The sequence below is a fragment of the Zygotorulaspora mrakii genome, chromosome 5 (assembly GCF_013402915.1).
Source record: "Zygotorulaspora mrakii chromosome 5, complete sequence".
Lineage (NCBI taxonomy): Eukaryota > Fungi > Ascomycota > Saccharomycetes > Saccharomycetales > Saccharomycetaceae > Zygotorulaspora > Zygotorulaspora mrakii.
Window position 1 is genome coordinate 1 of NC_050723.1, and position 17,834 is coordinate 17,834.

The 17,834-nt window shown below is 38.5% G+C and overlaps 3 protein-coding genes across 3 annotated transcripts; all 3 read left to right on the forward strand.

Moving 5' to 3' along the window:
* Window positions 1-11,869: 11,869 nt before the first annotated feature.
* HG535_0E00110 (uncharacterized protein) lies at window positions 11,870-13,384 on the forward strand (the record flags this gene model as incomplete). Its single annotated transcript, XM_037288759.1, has 1 exon — window positions 11,870-13,384. One exon carries the CDS (start codon window positions 11,870-11,872, stop codon window positions 13,382-13,384), a length of 1,515 nt encoding a protein of 504 aa, XP_037144654.1.
* Window positions 13,385-13,968: 584 nt separating this feature from the next.
* Window positions 13,969-15,534, forward strand: HG535_0E00120 (uncharacterized protein; the record flags this gene model as incomplete). The annotated part of the gene is made up of 1 exon (XM_037288760.1): window positions 13,969-15,534. One exon carries the CDS (start codon window positions 13,969-13,971, stop codon window positions 15,532-15,534), a length of 1,566 nt encoding a protein of 521 aa, XP_037144655.1.
* Window positions 15,535-16,017: 483 nt separating this feature from the next.
* On the forward strand, window positions 16,018-17,462 carry PUL3 (Pul3p; the record flags this gene model as incomplete). The annotated part of the gene is made up of 2 exons (XM_037288761.1): window positions 16,018-16,134; window positions 16,191-17,462. The coding sequence occupies 2 exons, from the start codon at window positions 16,018-16,020 to the stop codon at window positions 17,460-17,462; spliced, it is 1,389 nt and encodes a 462-aa protein (XP_037144656.1).
* Between the last annotated feature and the right edge of the window lie 372 nt (window positions 17,463-17,834).

Here is a 17,834-nt window from a genome sequence, read left to right on the forward strand (position 1 = left end):
CCCTACACCGCTCCCCTACACCGCTCCCCTACACCGCTCCCCTACACCGCTCCCCTACACCGCTCCCCTACACCGCTCCCCTACACCGCTCCCCCTACACCGCTCCCCTACACCGCTCCCCTACACCGCTCCCCTACACCGCTCCCCTACACCGCTCCCCCTACACCGCTCCCCTACACCGCTCCCCTCCATCTCCCATTTTTCATTTTCTATTTCTTTTCTATTTCATACACCCCTACACTCTCACATCTCTCATTCATTTCACATTCTTTTTTCCCTCTTTTCTTTTTTTACTTCACACACCCTACTCTCACATCTTCCTCCACCCTTCCATTTTTTCTTCACTTCCATTTCTCATTTCACACGACTCGACATTCCTTCATTTCCACTTCACTCTCTCCTTTCACTCCGCCACCCCTACCACTTCACTTTCACACCTTCCCCCCTCTCTTTTCTTTTTTCATCACATCACTCATTCCCATTTCCCATTTCCTCACCATCTTCAACCATACATCACATTTCATCCACTCTTTTTTCTCGACTTCCCTTTCCACTTTTCTTTCTTTTTCATCATTCACTCCCCTACACCATTCTCCAACCATACTACTCCCATACTCCACACCCCTACCACTTTCTCCTTCACTTCCCATTTCCTCAACACTCTTTTTCACATTTCCACTCTCACTTCCCCATTCTCCAACTACAACACACTCTCACACTCCTTTTCTTCACCCTTTTACTACTACACAACTACACAACTACACAACTACATTTCACTTTCTCTTCCTTTCTTCTTTCTTCTTTCTACTTCCCCTCCTACTTTCATCACCACTTCACCATCCCTCTCCCCTCACTCCACTTACACATCACTTCTTTCACCTCTTCATCCCACTTCCATCTCTCATTCATACACTTTCACATCCTTTTCATTCATCTCACATTCACCCCCAAACACTTCTTCATCTCTTCACCTCATTCTACCTCTACCATACACCACGCTTCTTTTTTCTTTTTCCCTTTTCCCTTCTCTTTCTTCCATCCGCTCCTCTACTTCAACATTCCTCACCACCTCCATTCATACACTCATACATTCATACATTTCCTTCTTTCTACTTCACTTCCCTCCCATCCGCTCATTCCACTCAAACCACATTTCCATTCTCCATCACTTTCTCTCTTTACACTCTCCGTTTTCCCCTACTCTTCGCCACTCCTTTCTCTCAACCACACACTCAACTCTCCACTCTTTTCTTCTCTACTCGCCACTTCATTCCTCTTTTCTTTTTCTTCTTTCTTTCCCACTTTTCACTCACATTCACTCTTCACTTCCACAACTCATCCTACCTTCATCTCATTCTTTTCATCACTCACACCTCCTCACTCCCTCCTTTCACTACTCTCATCTTCTCTACTCTTCAACTACCACACATCTTTTTCATCTTTTCTCTTTTCTCTTTCATTTCTACTCCCACTTCATTCTTCACTCCACTCAACCACTCTCTCTTCCCACCTTCCCTCATTCCCACACCAACATCCAAACTTTTCATCTCTTCCACGCTACCAACCACCCATTTCCTTTCACACATCTACTCAACTTCTCTCCCCTACTTCACTACACACTCTTTCTATTTACTCTCTTCATCTCTTTTTCATTTCGCCTTACGCTCCACTACACACTCATTCATTCTACTCTCTCTTTTCACTCTCACATTTCGTTTTCACATCTACATACACCATTCATACCACGCTTCTCATACATTCATCATTTCTATTCCATCTTTTCATCACCTCATTTTACACATCTACTCCTTTTTTACTACTCAACTCGCGACATTTACTCTTTCTCCTCACTCCCTTTTCACTTTCAACTACATCTTTTTTCTTCACTCTCTTTCATTCCATCATCCTTTCTTTTCTACTCTACTTCACTATACTCCTCATCCTTCATACATTTTCACTTTTACATTTCATTTTTTCTTTCTTTTTACATACACCCTACTCTACTACATACTTCCATCCTTTTCACTCCACTCCCTTACACTCCCCTACACCTTTCCCCTACCGAACTCATTTCATCTTCACTTTTCTACCATACTACTCTCTCCCATTTCCCTTCATTCATTCCCCTACACCTTTCCCCTACCAAACTCTTTTCATCTCCACTCTTTTCATCTCCGCTCTTTCCTCTCCTCATCACACTCTTTCATTTTCACTTTTCTACCATACTACTCTCATTCTTTTCCTTCTTTTCCATTTCTTTCCTTTCGCTTTCTACTACTCTTCGCTTCTTCACTACACTCCCCACCAAACTCTTTTCCTCTTTCATTCACTTCAACTTCTTTCTCCTTCCATTCACTTCAACTCTCATTCACTCTCCATCTTTTCATCTCTATTCATACATACTCACATTTCTTTTCTTTTCACTCCAACCAAACTTTCATCACCCTCTTCATCTCCCTCTTCATCTCCCTCTTCATCTCCCTCTTCATCACCACTCTTTTCTCAACCATTCACTCTACTCTCACACTCCCTCTCTTCTTTTCTTCTTTCTCACATTCACTCTTTTCAACTACTTTTCATACTTTCAACTCTACTTTCATTTCTACTCCCGCTTCTCTCTTTTCTCTACTCTACTCCCCTACCATCTCTTTCCTTTTTTCTCTATTTCTACTACTCTTTCTTACTTTCTACTCCCATCCACTCCATTTCACTCTTCACATCAACTTCCAACCCTTTTCATCTTCTCATACACTTCTTTTTCTCTTTTACATCTTTTCTTCCACTCTACTCCACTACTCATTCCCTTTCCTATTTCTTTTCCACTTTTTTCTCCTACCTCACCACAAACTCAACTCGATTCTTTTTCCATTTTACATCTACTCAAACACACATCCACTCCTTTCTATTTCCCTTCCCACTTTCATTCCCTAACTCTTTCATCATCTCTACCATTCCCTTCAACTTTCCTATTCCTCTCCTACACTTCCTTTTTTCCACTCGACTACTCATCTCATCCCTCATCATTCATTTCACACCTACATCACACTCTACCCACTTCTCTCCTCTTCTCTTTCTTTCCTTTCTCCTCTTCTCCTCAACTCTTCTTCTCTACTCGAACACACATTCTCTTTTCACCTCCCCTCATCCTTCACTTTCACCTCTTTCTATTCATTCCATCTCCTTTACTTCACTCTCATTCCTTTTTACCTCTCATTCACACTCCATTTTCTTTTTCTCTTCACTTCGACCTTCCTTTTTTCTATACACTTCTTTCCTTCTACTCAACTACTCATCACATCTTTCACCTATCTCTTTCCACTTCACTCTTTTCATCATTCCATTCACCCCTACTCTACTTCTTCACTCACTCCCTTTTCCTACTTCTTTCTCCTTTTTCTCTCCTACTCTTTTCATCTTTTCTACCAGACATTTCATACTTCTTTCATCTTTTCACTCAACCATTCCCTTCACATTCTCTTTTTCCCATCCACTCCACATTCTTTCATCTTTTCAACTTTACATCTTCACTTTTCCTCATTTCTACCACTTCTCATCACTTCTTCTTTCTACTCCATCTTTCATCACCGCGATCTACTCAACTACTCATCCTCATTCCCTTTTCCATTCCTCTTCTCCTACTCCACTACCCACTTCCTACTCCACTACCCACTTCCTACTCCCTCACTCCCTCACTCCCTCACTCCCTCACTCCCTCACTCCCTCACTCCCTCACTCCCTCACTCCCTCACTTCCTTTCCCTTTCCTTTCCTTTCCCTTTCCTTTCCTTTTCTCTACTCTACTCCACTACTAACTCATCCATTTCTCTCTACTTTCATTCTCTTTTACAGCTCCAAAACTCTAACATCCAACTCATCTTTTCACATACTCCGCTTTTCTACTCCATCACTTCTTTCAACTTTCTCTTTCCCATACCCGACATTTACTTTTTTCTAAACTTCACCCTTTCCCTTCTCCCTTTCTTTTCAACTCTACTTCACTACCCCTACACTTCCGAACTTCCCAACTTCCTCATTTCTCTTCACTCTCACTCTCATCCCATCTTCCTTACACTTTCTCTTTTACTTCCCCGTCTTTTCACTTCAACTCACCAACTCTCAACAACTCATCTTCACATTCCCTTTCTTTCGCTTACTATACTTCATCATTTACTCTCACATTCTTTTCCCCTTCTACATCCACTTTACATCACACCTACTCACTTCCTTACTCCTTCACTTTTCCTTTTCTTACACTTCCATTTCCCATCCATCAAACTACTTCGTTTATACACTACACTTCCCACTCCTTTTCATCATCCCCATTCTCTTTTTCACATCCAACTTTTCCATTTTTTACACTCTCAACTTCCCATTTCTTCCCCATTTTTTCCCACTCTACCCATTACTCTTTCACTTCATTCATTCTCACCTCTTCTCTTACTTCCCTTTCTATTCTACTCTACTACTCTCCCCCCCCCACACTTTCATTTAACTTCCTTCTCTTTCACTTCCACTATTACCCAAACATCAACTTCATTCCATCTTCCTCTCTTCTTCAAACTACACCCTACCTTTTTTCACACATTCCTCTTCCTTTCACTTTTCCTCTTTCTTCCACTTTTCTACTTCCTTCACATTACTCCCCATCTCTCATCTTCTACGCACCTACACTTAACCGCTTTTTTCCTTCATACTTCCTTCATACTACTCCCGACGCTTTTCTCCTACTCTACACCACCCCTTCTCTTCATACCCCCCTCTTCTTTTTTTTCCTTCATACTACACATCACTCCTTCCTTTCACTCCCGTTCTACTCCTCACTCTTTCATCTACACTTCACTCCTTCCTTTCACTCCCGTTCTACTTCACATTCTACTTCCATTTTCTACATCATTTCTTTCTCATCACTACGCTCTACCACCCCACTTCCTCTTTATTTCCCTTTTTCTTTTATCCATTTCACATTTACATCCCATATTTCCTTTCCCCTACACCTTTCCCCTACCGCCTATTTTCATTCTACCCTCAACTCTTTTCATCTCTTTTACTCCATAACCCTTTATGATTCCACTTTCCTTCTCTATTCATCCTACCTTCCACGCTACCCATTACTTTCCACCCTCCTTTCCATCCATCTTTTCCACATCTTTCATACCACTCCCTCACCGCTCTCATTCCAATTTCATCCGCATTCAACTTCCATTCACCCCCTACCTTCTTCATCTATTACACTTCTCCCCTCATCTTTCATATTTCTCGCTTCTCACTCATTCTTTTTCTTCATTTCAACTTTCAACCACCCTCTACACTTTTCATCTACTCCACTTCTTTCTTTTCTTCTTCACTTCTACTTCTCAACTTTTACATAACACACTCCCAACTTCTTTTCATTCATACTTTTACTTCTTTCTTCATTCCTCTCTCTCTAACTCTTTCACCTTACTACTCTACTTCCTTCCTCCTTCTACCCCCACTCTTTCTTCTACTTTACTACTATACCTTACTCCTTACATCTATTTACTCTACTCTACTCTTCTATACATCTTCTTTCGTTAAAAACATTTTACTTTCTTTTTTTCTCGACATTCACAATTACTTCCCCTTCTCTTTCATCTTTTTCTACTACTCCTCTCCTTCTCATCCCTTTATTCAACTCTAACTCAACTTCTTCTCTCCACTCACTAAACTTTCACCGCTCTTTTATTTCATCTTTCTTTCTCTTATATCTAACTTTTACAACGCTCACTCAACTTCTTTCAATCATCCATTATATTCATTTCATTTCAACATTATATCGCTTTTACTTCTTTTCCATACACTGACTTCTTCTTTTACCAACTATCTCTTCTCTTTAACTTCAAACTTCTTTCTCTATTATTCAACCAACTATCTATTCTAAAGCAATTACTAAACTATACACTACACTTTTCTTCTCCACTCTTTCACGTATAGCCAATATTTGACTTACATCATCTCCCCGATTACCCCAGCTACCCCATCTTTTCTCCTCATTTACCAACTTACTTTTCATTTCTTTAATTTACCATCGAGATCCATAAACAACTTCTTCTTTTCCCATCAAAAAACAACAACAACAACAACAACAACAACAAACAATCGAAAACAAACGAAAACAAACAACAACAACGATAACGATAACAGCCACATATTTCTTTCAAACTGCTTACATTGGACTATTCAATTCTTTTATTCTTTATTCTCCCTTCTTTCCTCTACTCACTCCTGCTAACTTTTTCCTTTTACTTCTCACATTCCTTTACAAACATACATTATCTTTTTTACAATTTATTATTACATTCCTTCACTTTACCACAATTTCATATTTATTTATTTCTTAATTACATTATCTTATTTACTTTATTTAAATTCATTTATTTCCACTCCTTAATTTACATTCCTTTATTTACGTTCTTTTATTTACACTTCTTTATTCACGTCCTTTACCACCCACTTACCCTACCTTCCTTACCTCACCACTTTTACCCCGTCGCATTTCGACAAATAATTCCTCTTTTTTCATTTTTTAAAATCTATATCACTTCCGAACTCACTCAATAACCCCATTTCACCTCTACTTCCACCAAATCAACGCTCTTTACCACTTTTCTATCCTCTTTCTTCACCCACTATCCCCCCACTTAACCCATCACTTCTTCTCAATAAACTCGCCTTTTGACCAACTTTAAAATCGTATCCTTTTTATTTCTTTATCTTCATCACTAATTCTAATTATTTCCCTTCCCTTGCCCTGCCTCTTCACTTCCCTTTCCCTGCTTCTTCCATCACCCTCCTCGTTTACCATTCCCTCCACATTCCATCAATCCATACCACTTTGCCTATATGGAAACACTCTCAAACCATTCCTTGATTTACATCTGCACACCCATCTTCACCATCCTACACAACGCCACAGAATATATTACGCCCACCATTCCCATCCTTACATTTACCTCCGTACCCCATTCCGCCATCTCTACACCATCGCCCATACATTCGCTCCACAAACCCATACAAACAGACGTTAGACCCACACATCTCCTCTCTTCGCCCCTTTATATATCCCTCAATATCAACTTCACATCAAAAAACTCTAAGCTATACTTCTTTATTTAACGTGTTCTCTCTATTTTACTACTTCTTTTTCATTTTCGACACTTTTCATCTTTTTAAATTTTGAAAATTTCTTACCCAACATGAAATAATCGCGTGTTAGCAAACTTTTTTTTGGAATTTGATTTTTTTGCTATCTCGAGGACCATGTACTTTGAGAGTGTGACACGAATACCATAGAATAACGTGAGTTTTTCCATGTAGATTCATAATATTCCATCACCAAAAGGCAAACCATTCGCCAGAAATACACGACTATATCGAAAAAATGGCAAAACCAAACTCCCTCAGATCACTCGTTTTCGTTACATATTATATACCAGTATATTCCGATTTGTCTCTACTCTACGAATGTGCCTTTGTATCCCACCACCAGCTCCACAGCATATCTTATGATGGTTTGTACACTCTCTTATCTCCAGATCACACATTACGTTACACACGTTTTCGCTTCGAAAACATCAGGTACCACCCATTATTCCGCAAGTTCATAAAATCCTCGACATCCATCCTTAAGCCTCTGAGATTCTCCTCAAACTTGTAGTACCCTGGTAATATGCTCCCCATCATATCGTGAACATCCCCTGCTTATGCACACAATATAGCAAGGACTACCAACAGCCGGAGATCGTTGACTAGTCATACATGCCGCCTTGCGATACAAAATCATCCATGGCCTCCTCACCAACGTACTCACTAAAATAATAGACCCAGTTTCAATCATTCCATTCCCTCATAAATACTTCTTCACTTTACAAGTAATATTATCATCATGCTTTACCAGCCTCTCACTCGAAGCCACTACCCTATTACATCTTCCCTACGATCTCTCGCTAACCTAACAGCAACTGTCCGTTGCCATTATAAATAACCAGTCTTTCCTATCATCCCTGTATATCAAAACATCTACTTCACTAATCCTCCTCCTCTCTTCCCATCATTTTTTCATAACTCAACCCTTTCTTTACCTTTTTATCTAACTTAGCGTTCATGTTACCAGTCCTTTGCATCACCCATCCCCACTTGTTTGTTCTTTTCTTCTCACTTTTTACACACATCACATTCATTCCCATCACTCTTCACCTTACAGCCAGCTCGCTGTGAACAAAACTTATCGTTCTTATCGGCCAACCGCGCGTCGTCTTTTTCAACCGCGCGAGCTGTGGTAAAGCATTTTTTCTGTCGCACATAATTATTTCTACAATGTGCTCACGTGCTACGATAATGGCCATATCCCATCGAACAGGCTTCTGGTCACTGGAAACTTCACACCTGTTAGAACTGCATATCTTTTATCTAAAAGTTTTGCAAAGGACACAAGAGATTCATATTTTGGTGATTTACATCATTATCTTCCTCAGCTTTGAGTAACTCTGTATTCCTTACATACGACTCTTGGAAGCACAAATTATAACCTGATATATATCATTAACATTTTATTGTTGGGCAAGGTTTTAGTTTTATACCCCTTTTTGTTTGCAATAATCTAAACCCCATAAATGTCACGTACCTACCCCCAACAAAGTCACACCACATAGTAAACCAATCACCACCAAAGTCACGTTAATGCGTAAACCATCGCCAAAGTCACATCGCGGCACAAGAATATTTACATTCCTTCGCTTAGTTTAAACAGTTGCAGACTTCATCCAAATGATGGTTAGTGGGGGGTGTGGCCTATGCAACAGACAACAGCAGCAATGTTCAAATTTGCAAGAATGAGATAACTGCTTTAGTGGACGTCGCAAAAACATATCATACGTACGTCACTGAACTCGCTTATACCCCTGAAAATGATGGCTTCCAAACAATTTGGTACCTTCTTAGGTCCGGTAATTAGTAAAAAGAATGAAGAAGTCGTCTACCAAGGGGTTGATGACATGAAAATTGCTCAAAATAATGATGTTAAGATTTGTTATGGCTCAGACTTATTGGGATCTTTAGCTGGTTATCAAACCCAAGAATTTTTCATTAGAGGGAAGGTTCAAACTGCCTAGGAAGTTTTCTTGTCTGCAACAGTCACCCCAGCGGAAATGAACGGGTTGGGAGACAGACTGGGTCAGATCAAGCAGGGGTTATCGCTTATATCTTGATGATGAACTCAAATCCATTAGATGATATCGCAATCCTTGATGAGCCGGAGACAAATCTGCTTATGGTCATGAAGGAAGGTAGAATTTATCACAAAGCGGTCTCGTGATGCGACAACCATCCAGCTGGCGGTTCTACGCCTTTAACATGAAACTGTTCATTTCTGTAAAAGGTGCAGCATCATTGGCAAACATTTGTTCCATACTTCTAAAAAAATCAACCTAAATTAGATCTGAATATTTATAGTCTGAAAAATATATTGGGAATATGGCAGTTTCCTAGCCCTTCCCGTCTAAAATTTAAAAATAATAAAAGAACATTTCTTTTTTTAGGTGTTCTGATCCAATGGAAAGGTTTAAATGTTATAATGGAGAGAGTAAAGATAAATTTAGATTTTTTTAACGACCCTGTACACAGTCCAAACCACGATGAACATATCGCCCTTTTACCGGTTGTCCAGCTTCGCTCCTTATTATGAAAACAATCCTTCATCAATCTTTGATATAGAGCTTGTATAAAAAAACAATTCGAGCGCTGTACAGTCAAAGAGATGCCCCGTAAGTCGCGAAAGCTGTTTGGTAACTTTCGTCAGAAAGTCCGCATCAACCTTGGTAATTTCAAACCTGGTGTCACCTCAAGGATGCGTACCGTATTTATCATTGATTCTTTCCAACATACTAGTGATGGCCGATTTTAATGCTATTTTCATAGCATATTACCTCCATCTCAGAATTTTGGCCATTGACAGAGATGAACTGCTAGAGTACGCAAAAATGCACGAAACTCTAGAGATGCAAGCTTTCCACATTGACGCTAAGACTCCTTTCCGAAAAAAATTTAATAATTGCTTAGTTGCAGTTCTTTTTTTTGTCAAGTTTTTATTTCGGCCTACCGAAAGAACGAAATTTCTCCAGATCTGCTATTGCTTTTTCTTCGGAGTAGTCTCTGCACTGCTAAATAGAAATAGCCATAAGGATTTGCGAAAAAAAGGAAGTTGTATATACAAGCAGCCCTCCTATCACATTGCAAAAGAGTAAGCGATAGAGGAATGTTTTTATTGAGAAATATCATACTGATTTGGTAATGTAGGAAGAAGTGGAAAAAGCTACTTCATCATGGAGAAGGATTCGTTTAAGGGCTGTCAAAAACAATTCCTGTCTCTCAGTTAGGTAGCTAAAGCGACAGATTCAATTTCTATATTATTCATTCTTTCTCACATGAGCCTTTTTGCCCTATATATATATATATATGTTTGAGTAGCGACGTTTGTTGAACACCTACACTGTCATAAGACCGGTAAATATCACTTTTTCATCTGGAGTGTAAATCTCTCGTGCGTATTGTTGGCACTTGACCTTTCTCAATGGAGAATCTTTGTTGACACAGCACACTTGACATTAATATTGCAAGAAATTTCAGGAGTTAAGTCAAAGTTTGACAATATCAAGTGGAGAAAGGTTACTAATTCGAAAACAAATTATCCGCAGAACAGCATCGAAGCGGATTATTATTTTGTGAACGCATTTTGAAATTAATATGATGTTTCGTGCTGTGACTCTAGACAATTTTATGCAGCTATGGGTAGGATATTGTGTGTTTTCATTTAAAAAAATGGGTTTGGAGGAATTTTTCTGTGGGATTACTCAACGGTAAGTCAATTCAGTTTCAGAACTCAAAGAGAGGATTTTATCCAATTGTAGCATTGCATTATGAGCCCCCGCATCCTGTAACCATTTAGAAAGATCACCTCTTGTGCTTGTTGTATTTTTCTGTGATCGAAGTGGATTTCAAATACTCTTAAATTTTTTTTCACCACAGACCATGACGCTAGTTGAGTTTAAATAAGTATACCTATGACAGTTTAGGGGGATTTATTTTAGCTAAATTCATTACCTAATTCCAGCTAAATTTGGTAGAAACTTTAGATTTAGCATGTCCTACGTTCCAAGATAATAAATTTTCCCTGTATTCATCACCACATGCCATTCTTTACACTCACAGCAGCCTAATTTATATACCTAAACAGCACTGTTGGCAAAAAAAAAAAAGATTCATGCTTGTATTGTTCCTCAGAAGGGAGATTCAATCATCTCAGTTCTCACTTGTGACACCTTACACGGGAATTTGTAATAGGCTAGGGTCTGCAACTGTGTAGTACCTCCAGAATTTTTTTACGGAAAATTATGTCCTAAACAGGAAATATGAACCCTATTATGCCTTCGCTGTTCATTGTTCGAATGTAGAAGCGAAACTCCGAAGTTGACGTTAAATTAACGGAACTCGAATGCACTATAATGCTTCATAAAATCGGTTTCGTCCGAGAGACTCGTTGACTGAATCAAGTAAATGAACTTATCTAGGCAAACTAATAAGAGCATTTTACAGATTTCGAAATTGGGCAAATGGTTTCATGCCAATATTATGTTACATGAAACCAACTTTTTTTTAGGTAAGCATGTTCGTCATATCAAGTATGCCAACCGATTTCCATAAAGTGACATGAGCACTTTACGAATCTGAATTTGAAAGAACATTTTAGGACAGTGCTACCTACCGCTTTGGACGACGCACGGTCAATTAATATCACCTTGGGGTTCCAATGGTTACAATTTCTTAGACTTTCAACCTGATATATAATCCAAGGTTTCATGATCTGGTCTATAAGTCAATGTTGCGTGCTCCGTCCTATACCCCAATCGCGAGGTACATTCACGAGAATGTGGAGTGTGCTATTATTTGGCAGTATTGGAATCGGTCCTGATGCGCAAGGTAGTTGTTCGACAGTTATACCAGCCAATCAATTGGTCGGACAAGTAATTAGACTGATATTAACATGCAGTGATATGAGAGAAGCATTTTTTGATTTTCAATCTCTATTGGGTGATTCACATGCGCCCTCAGATCCTATGAAAGGCTTTCTTGCCTTCGATGCCCATGTTACAGACTGCGGATGCCACTTAAGGGCACAAATGTTGCAAGATCTCATAATGCACTTCAAAAATGTAGCCAAAGTTGAAATTGAAATTTTCCAAGTTATGATAAAAAATCTAGAGCAGCTGGAAAATGAATGCATCTCGCTTATAAATCGTCTCTGCTGGAACAATTCAGATCCTTCAAAAATTGGTTTACCAAGAACGATTAAAGAACCCACTGAGCTTCTCAAATTTTTAAACTGGAAGGGCAAGGAAATCAACACTTTTCTTGGGGAGACTGACTGTCACAATAGGCCATCGGAGAGAACTGGTTACTGCGAAAGATCCTGGAGCGCTAAAAGCTCAAGAATGATACTAGAGTTTGTTTTCTGTTCACATTTTCTTTCTAAGCATAAAATTTACAATAAAAGAGATAAAGTGGACAGTGTTACTATTAATTTCGAGGGTGCATTTGAAAAAAGATTGGAGCTGGCAAACAGGCATCATTGCAATGGCCAAGGAAAGTTTGGCAGTGGCTGCCGCTATTTGAAACATGCAAAAGAAAGCAAAAATGTTTTCACTTCAAGAGTGGCCAATATTCAGGCGCGATTGGCACACCTATCTGTATCCTTTTTGAAATCCATAAACCACCTACAGATTGATATGATTGAACTCTCAAAAGTATCGACTAAAAACATAACAGCCATCCCTAATTTTCTCCATTTCTTAATTTTGGAAAGAGAATGGACCAAAAAAAATACACCCTTACTTCTTGCAGTTAGATACTTGAATTGTAATGTTTTTTTTGACATCTATTTTAAAGTCAGGATTAACAGCAATACACTAGAGTGGGAGCTAGAAGAAAAGAAGAGAGAAGAATTTGATTCAGATATTCCCTATGTGGTTATAACAGCGTTAGCTGCTAATGTTAAAAAAAATAATACTCCGGATCAATTGAAACGATCCATTTTACAAGGCCATAAGCGCATGCGCCAATTTTGGCTATCCTTTATGTCGCAGCACCCTCAATATCCATTCAAGACTGGTTGCTGCGAAAAAGAGTACATGAGAACAAAGCTTCCACACGAACTGTCAGAGCTATATTTTGTTTCGAATTCGTTGGAACTTGATAAGATTCTGATTGGTGATGGAACTACTTTTACACCTAAACACATATTTACTGAGTATCCAAACATCTTCTTCCATTTCCAAGATGAGGTCAAAGGAAAGAAAGGTGCACTCGTTATTTAGTATTAAAAGATAAAGCTGTATTTTACAACCTTCATTGATGTATAAAATAAAATCTCCTAGTTTACTTCAGTATAGTCAGTTGATGAACGTAAAAGATAAAATGCGCTCACGTACTGCTGTTCGATAGCTGTGAAAATCCTAACAAATTTGCTCACTGTCGAAGTCCTATAGGCCTTCTATCATTGAATATTATCACGTACTGCTTGCTGTTTTTGGAAAGTATTTTTCAAGTGTCGGAGGACTATTCCCTCTTTAGTACTTTACAAGAAAACCGAAACGCATACGGTATTGCAAAATCTCGAAAAAAACATCGGCATATTGATCTGTCATATAATCATTGCCTTGCCATTTAGTTGATATTAGGTATTATTCCAGATTGAGAAATTTTATCCAGCAAAGTGTTACCATTGATGAATGCATCCTCTAATAAGAAATAGACTACCAAGCTAACTACTGGAATATTTACATTTCAAGTACCTTGGAAGGACAGAAAGTTTTTACTTGCTAAACAGAGATTATATAAAGACTATGATTGCAAGGTACAACCATATTACTCTAGCGGTTTACCTGGAAAAAGTCACCAAATGTTGCTAGAAAATCTAGTAAACCATGTTTGGAACAATTTATGGAGATGTCTGTATTACTTGTCTTTCTCCGCAATGCTGGTGTATGTGGCCAAAGAATGCAAATCTGCATACGGTTTTAATAATTTGGGTCAAACTATTATAGTGCAAGTTGACAAACAGAAAAGGCCCGTCCCCTATAACATGTGCGATTGCTCGAAAGATAAATTCCTTCGTGGAAAAGATTTATCCCTAGAAAATAAGCAGCGCTATGGAGATATATATATACAACGCAGTGGTACCTATAAAGAAGTAGTACTTACCACACCCGATCAATTAATGGGCTTTTACAAAAGTGACATCAAAAACCATAAAAAGTTAGACACCTTTGGAGCCGGTGCTTTTTTAGTTTCGCTCTTGGGGCAATGTTTGGGATTTCAAAACGGTTCTAAATGGCTTACAAAGAGGAAGGTTTTTGATTCCTTTTTCACCCACAGGGCCGCTGTGCAGAATCTGCCTCTCATGATTGAATATATATCAGAGTGGTGTGAGACAATCAAAGTTGAACAGCCAATAGAAATAGATCCACTCCACTTTATAAGTGAAGTGCCTTTCACTATTATCGCAAAATACTTGTATGGAGATGACTTGGCCACAACTGAATTTTTGGAGGCCTTGAAGAACTTAGTACCAGGTCATACACAACTTATGCACTTCTCTTTTCTCTCTGTTATTGGTCGTTTCAAAATCTTTCAATATTTTCCTTTCAAGCAGGTAACACTTTTATCTTCTTTCCAAAGGAAGTTTGTAAAACTAACCATACAACAAGTCCAGAAAGCCAAAAAGCTGGGAAAGGATTCAATAGTTCTGCAACTATACAAACGTGTAGAGGACGGTACATTCACGTTGGAAAACTGGATTCAAACGATCGATGAAATTCTGTTTGCAAATGTCGATGTGACAGGTACAATAATGGCTTGGGCATTAGTTGAAATGGGTCTTAATAGCGACGAGCAAAGGATCTTAAGAGATGAAATCATGAAGTATACTTCTACGAGTTATTTGGAGTGCTCTATGCCCAAGGCGAAAGCTGTAAATGATTATGTCAAAAGATCGGATACTTTCCTGCATATGTGTGTTCTGGAAATCTTGAGACTTCATCCCCTTCTCTGGTTTAGTTTCCCAGAGACCACCTCAAAGACTATATTAATTGATGGGTATGAAATATTGCCCAACACGCCTATTGTTGTCGATCAATATCAAATTAATTATAATTCTCCCATTTGGAATCCTCCCAATAAACACAATGGTTACGGTAGTGAATTTCATCCTTGGAGGTTCTCTAATATTAGCCTTAGGGATGCTTTGTACAGCCAAGTTACATTCGGTGCTGGAGCACGTAAGTGTTTGGGAAAGAATTTTGCAGAGATTTTAATCAAAACAGAACTCGTTCACATTTTAGCTAGGTTTGAGATATCAACGCTAGAAGAAGTGAAGTTTTCAAAGGACACTTTTGTTGTTCAGCCATTGGCAAAATTAAAGCTTAGCCCTCTACCAACTAGTGATTATATATCCTTTAAGGTGTAATTAAGTATTAGTTAATCTAGTTTTAAAAATTCACTTCTACAAATTAATTGTAATACTAATACAATATCGGCTCGGAATCCACTTATTGGATAAAAAAACAAATACTGAGCGAATGCTCTGATGAGGATGCAAAATTCGAAATCTACTTTCAAAAACATTTTGAAAAGTTTTAGCCATAGTTTGAATTTCGGTAGGCTGAATGGCTGGCAAATAACTCGCGGAGAATCATTTCCCTTTAGAGAAATGATATTCCGTAATGAAAGTATCCTGTTTTTCTCGACCTGCGAAAATAATGGCGAATGAGATTCAAGATACACGCAAGGACATACAAAGACATGTTCCATTCAATAAAAAGAGTAAAGACCATTCCTAATCTGGGAGTCATGATTCAACTTCCTTACTATATAAAGTGGTTGACAAATTACCGAGGCATCTGGCAAGGACCTCTAGTGCGAAATATAATAACACATTGTACTCATAAAAATGGAAGCATCAAAAAAAAAGCTGTACCTCAAATATTTAGTAGTGGTTTTAATGGCTGTTCAATTTAGTTTTGATTCCTGTGTTTACCTCTCAAGTGTGGTGAACTACATTAAATCGGTAAGTATCATGGTTTTGGAAAATAATTAGGTAGACACCTTATTAACATTTGACAGACTGGTGTAAAAAATCCTGACAGTTTTTTATTTGTAATGCAAGCTGTTTCTGCTGCTGTTCAAGTATTTGCTTCATTCTTTATTGGAAACATAGTTGAATTGGTTGGTTCCATGAGATGGACAATAATTTCTCTTTACTTTCTATCTTTTGTGGGCAATTTTTTATATTCATGTGGAGGAGCAATTTCACCAGGTACTCTATTAGGAGGTCGTATCATATGTGGTACAGCTTCTGCATCAGGGGCCGTAATATTTAGTTATATTACCTCAGTCACAACTGAGAAAGAAGTTGTCTTCAAATTGGTAGCAATATACAGAACGTCAGCTGGAATCTGCATGGCGCTGTCGCAGGTAGTTGCCATACTTTTCGGCCTCTTAGACTTCAAGATCCGGGGATATCAAATAAACTCATACAATGCGCCAACATTTGCAGCAAGTTTCTTTATTCTTGCAATATGCTCTTTGTTGGTCATAGTTCTAGAAGATCCCGGAGAGAAACCTAAAAAAGGACAAAACACAAACTTTTTTGCAGTCTGGAAACAGTTTTTCAGCACAAAGAGATCACGACTTTTTTCATGCTTAATCTTATTATGGTGTATGTTTCATTCATCCTTCATCATGAGCGAAGTGATGTATTTTATGCCGGTCTTCCTTACACTCCATCTTGATTGGCAAACAAAATTTCAGGGGGTATCTTTTATGATAGCCTCCATTTTAGGAGTTGCTGGTAGCTATTTTGCTCCAAAACTCATTCACACCAAGCTTTTTACGAAAAGCAGCAAGATTATCCATAGTGAATCTGAATCAACTCACAGCAATGAATTGGAAAAGCAAGTCATACTGAAAACCAAAGAAATAGAAAAGGATTCTTTATATGTTAATCAGGTCAAGTTCTCCCTTTTTTCGCTGATCGTGGCTTTGATTGGTCAAGCTTTCATGATTGGAGCAAGTGAATCTTTGAAGCACAATTCTCTACCTGCTACGAATTCTGGTGTCTTTTTTGTCGCGGGGCTATCGGTAACAATGATAGGATATAATTTTTTGGCTTCTAGTATTCCCGCATTATTTTCAATGCACATTGATCCTAGTTTAAAGCTACAATTGATGCCATCGGTTGGTGCTATCTCGGGCATTGGGAAACTCGTTTCTCCCATCGTATTAGCTGCTTTATACAAAACAAGACTTGGATTACCGATTGGAGTTGGTTTTGGTATGATTTTGGTGGCTATCTCTATACCTCCCCTATATTGGCTCAGAATAAAAAGATTCTAGATATACTCAAACGATTGTTTTAGTCAGATATACTGGCCTTCAATATCAAAAAGGTAGCTTAGGTACTAGAGAGATTACCAGTAAACAAATTAATAATTTTAATTGTTAATTTGACAAGCAATCGCAAAATTTATCATCTGGCCATTTTTGCGGCTCTCGAACACTTTGGTCTTATTTTCAAATTGTCCAGGAAAGACACATTATAATACCCACCATTGCAGGTAAAATTAGCTAGATTAATGTTATTATGGTGAACGCTCTCATTTCTTTAGGTCACTAAATCTCTTAGAAGGGAAGTTAGGTCTCTAGCTTGAGCCATTTTTGGAGGCGAATCGATTTAGTATTCACCAAATATTCCATAGTCAACCTGGC